The sequence below is a fragment of the Uncinocarpus reesii genome, genomic scaffold (assembly GCF_000003515.1).
Source record: "Uncinocarpus reesii 1704 scaffold_3 genomic scaffold, whole genome shotgun sequence".
NCBI lineage: Eukaryota > Fungi > Ascomycota > Eurotiomycetes > Onygenales > Onygenaceae > Uncinocarpus > Uncinocarpus reesii.
In genome coordinates this window covers 2675817-2678524 of record NW_003052498.1, presented here as the reverse complement: position 1 = coordinate 2678524, position 2708 = coordinate 2675817, and the positions used below count along the sequence as shown (strand labels likewise).

Here is a 2708-nt window from a genome sequence, read left to right as displayed (position 1 = left end):
CTGCCCATCTGGCGGCGCGATCGATACCGTGCAGTTTTCAGTGATATATCAACCTTTGTGCAAACGATGCTTGCAAGCTGTATATCCATCTCTTTCTTTCCCGTCACAACAAGATATACTTACCAATGTCGGACTTAGCATTAAACCACCTTGCTATCAGCGGGGCACTCCGGCGGGGATGTTTTGTTCGGCTTAAATCTTTCCAGGCAAATTCTGTCAAGGGCAAACGGTCAGCATTTCCTCATACTCTAGCCGGCAATGAGACTGACTATATTAGAATTTTAATCGTCCTAGATCTCGATGTGTTAGAAGACTTGGGGGAATCTGAAAGGCTCGGGGAGCCGAAACCCCTTGAGATGAAAGCTCCCGAAGCCGAGACGCCCGCAACGACAACCATTTCAAGCAATGGCTTTTATGGCATGGCACCGCAACACTCAGCACCACGGCAGCAGAACCATCAGCGAGCAAGCGTTCCAACCATGGCTCCCGCACATGCTAACATCTATCCGATCGAGGCCCTATCGCCATACTCTCATAAGTGGACAATTAAAGCCCGTTGTACGAATAAATCTGCTATAAAAACATGGCACAACAGAAATGGAGAGGGAAGGCTCTTCAACGTCAATTTATTAGACGACAGCGGCGAAATTCGAGCGACAGCCTTCAAAGAACAGTGTGATTTACTTTACCCACTTTTCGAGGAAGGCAGCGTTTATTACATATCTAGCCCTTGTCGTGTCCAGATGGCAAAGAGAGGCTTTAGCAATGTGAATAACGATTATGAACTTACTTTTGAAAAGGATACTGTCATTGAGAAGGTAGTGCCCGGCTCGCTTCTAAACCTCAGATGCATATGAAAGTCTAACCTCTTCATTTAGGCTGAGAATAATGATGATGTTCCTCAAATGCGCTTCAACTTTACGAATATCGGGGGCTTGCAATCGGTAGAAAAAGGAACAACTATTGACTTTTTGGGAGTTCTAAAAAGTGTCGATCAAGTCACGGAGGTTCCTTCGAAGGCGACAGGAAAACGGTATACTAAGCGTGAGCTTACGTTAGTCGATGATACGGGCTTTTCTGTTCGATTGACAATCTGGGGCAACATGGCAAATACTTTTGATGTCATGCCAGACTCCGTAATCGCCTTTAAAGGAGTCAAAGTATCTGATTTTGGAGGCAGGTCTTTGAGCCTCTTGAGCTCAGGAACTATCACTGCCGACCCTGATATCGAAGAGGCCCACAAATTAAAGGGTTGGTATGATGCGCAGGGTAAATTTGACCAATTTACATTTCATGCTTTCAGCGAAAATGCCACAGGAGCTACAGGCAGCCGGCAAGATCCTCCTAAAACAATTGTCGAGGTTAGAGATGAACAGCTTGGAATGTCGGAGAAACCAGACTACTTTGCTCTAAGAGCGACTGTAGTTTTCATCAAGCAAGACAACATCTGTTATCCAGCTTGTGTTCAAGAGCGGTGTAACAAAAAGGTGATTCAGCTAGACTCGGGAGAATGGCTATGTGAGCATTGTGAAAAGTCAACACCCCAGCCTGAATACCGGTATATCCTGTCTGCAAACCTCTCTGATCATACAGGGCAATTATGGGTCAATTGCTTCGATGAAGTTGGGCGATCTCTCATGGGAATCACGGCCAATTCTCTCATGGAGATGAAAGAGAACGATGATAAAGTCGCCAGTGAAGCCATTCTTGATGCCAACTGCAAAATGTGGAATTTCAAATGCAGAGCCAAATTAGATAACTTCCAGGACACTGAACGGTAAGATATCCTATCGAACTAGTTTGATATTCAAGACTGACGTGTCCCTAGTGTTCGATGTCAGGTTCTCAGTGCCACGCCGATCAACTTCTCGCATGAGTCTTCCAGGCTGGTAGAATTGATCAACTCTTATCAAATTACTTAAGTTGGTGGAGAATAATACCACTGAATGGTTGTTTGAATCGCATTTCAGAATCCAAATTATAAAATAAACCCTTTTGCTGGTGTTTTCTGAATCAGTTCTCTAACTTCTCTTCAAGCGGGTAGTTATAACTACATATCAAAATCAAAATAACAGCACTTGATCGCCTTAGGCAGGCCTAGTAGTGGGTTGGAGTGCTTTTCCATATTCGGACAGGGAAGTAAATTTCCCCAAGGCAAGAAAATGGCCAACAACGAGTCCAGGGAAATAGTTGACAGGAAACCAAAGAATAATCCATAGTTATTTGGGGGATTTGCTGATAGTTACCCTCGAATTTATGAACTTTACAACTAGTTAGATTTGCGCACATAATCTCGATAGTTAGTTATGTTTATGGAGTACTCCAAAGGACAAAATTGGAAGCACTCGAAGAACACATAACGTTTCGGCAACCTGCTAGCCTTAAAGAGTACGAGGGACTTGAAGTTTTGGATTTGGCATTTCTGTGTACATGGCGAAGCCACTAATTCGAAATATATCAATCATTCCCATGTTGGAGGCTTTGCAGTGATGATCCAAAATCCATCGAAAGTTATGCTTCTATTTCTGGAGGGCTACCGGAGCTGGTGAATAGATATCTGAGGCCAATCAACCCATTGAAGGGCTGGAATCCGGGAGTAAGCATCCATGTTTCTAACGTTGGCCAGCAACGAAAGCGATTACCCGCCAAAATTGTCGGAGGTTTATAACAGCTTCATGGAAGAAAAGCGGCGGTCTTATAAGGCAGTA

At 44.1% G+C, this 2708-nt stretch overlaps 1 protein-coding gene across 1 annotated transcript; it reads left to right on the top strand.

Annotated features, from left to right (window-relative positions):
• Positions 1–125: 125 nt before the first annotated feature.
• Positions 126–1893, top strand: UREG_05682 (uncharacterized protein; the record flags this gene model as incomplete). Its single annotated transcript, XM_002584947.1, has 3 exons — positions 126–818; positions 879–1777; positions 1800–1893. 3 exons carry the CDS (start codon positions 126–128, stop codon positions 1891–1893), a joined length of 1686 nt encoding a protein of 561 aa, XP_002584993.1.
• Positions 1894–2708: the final 815 nt, after the last annotated feature.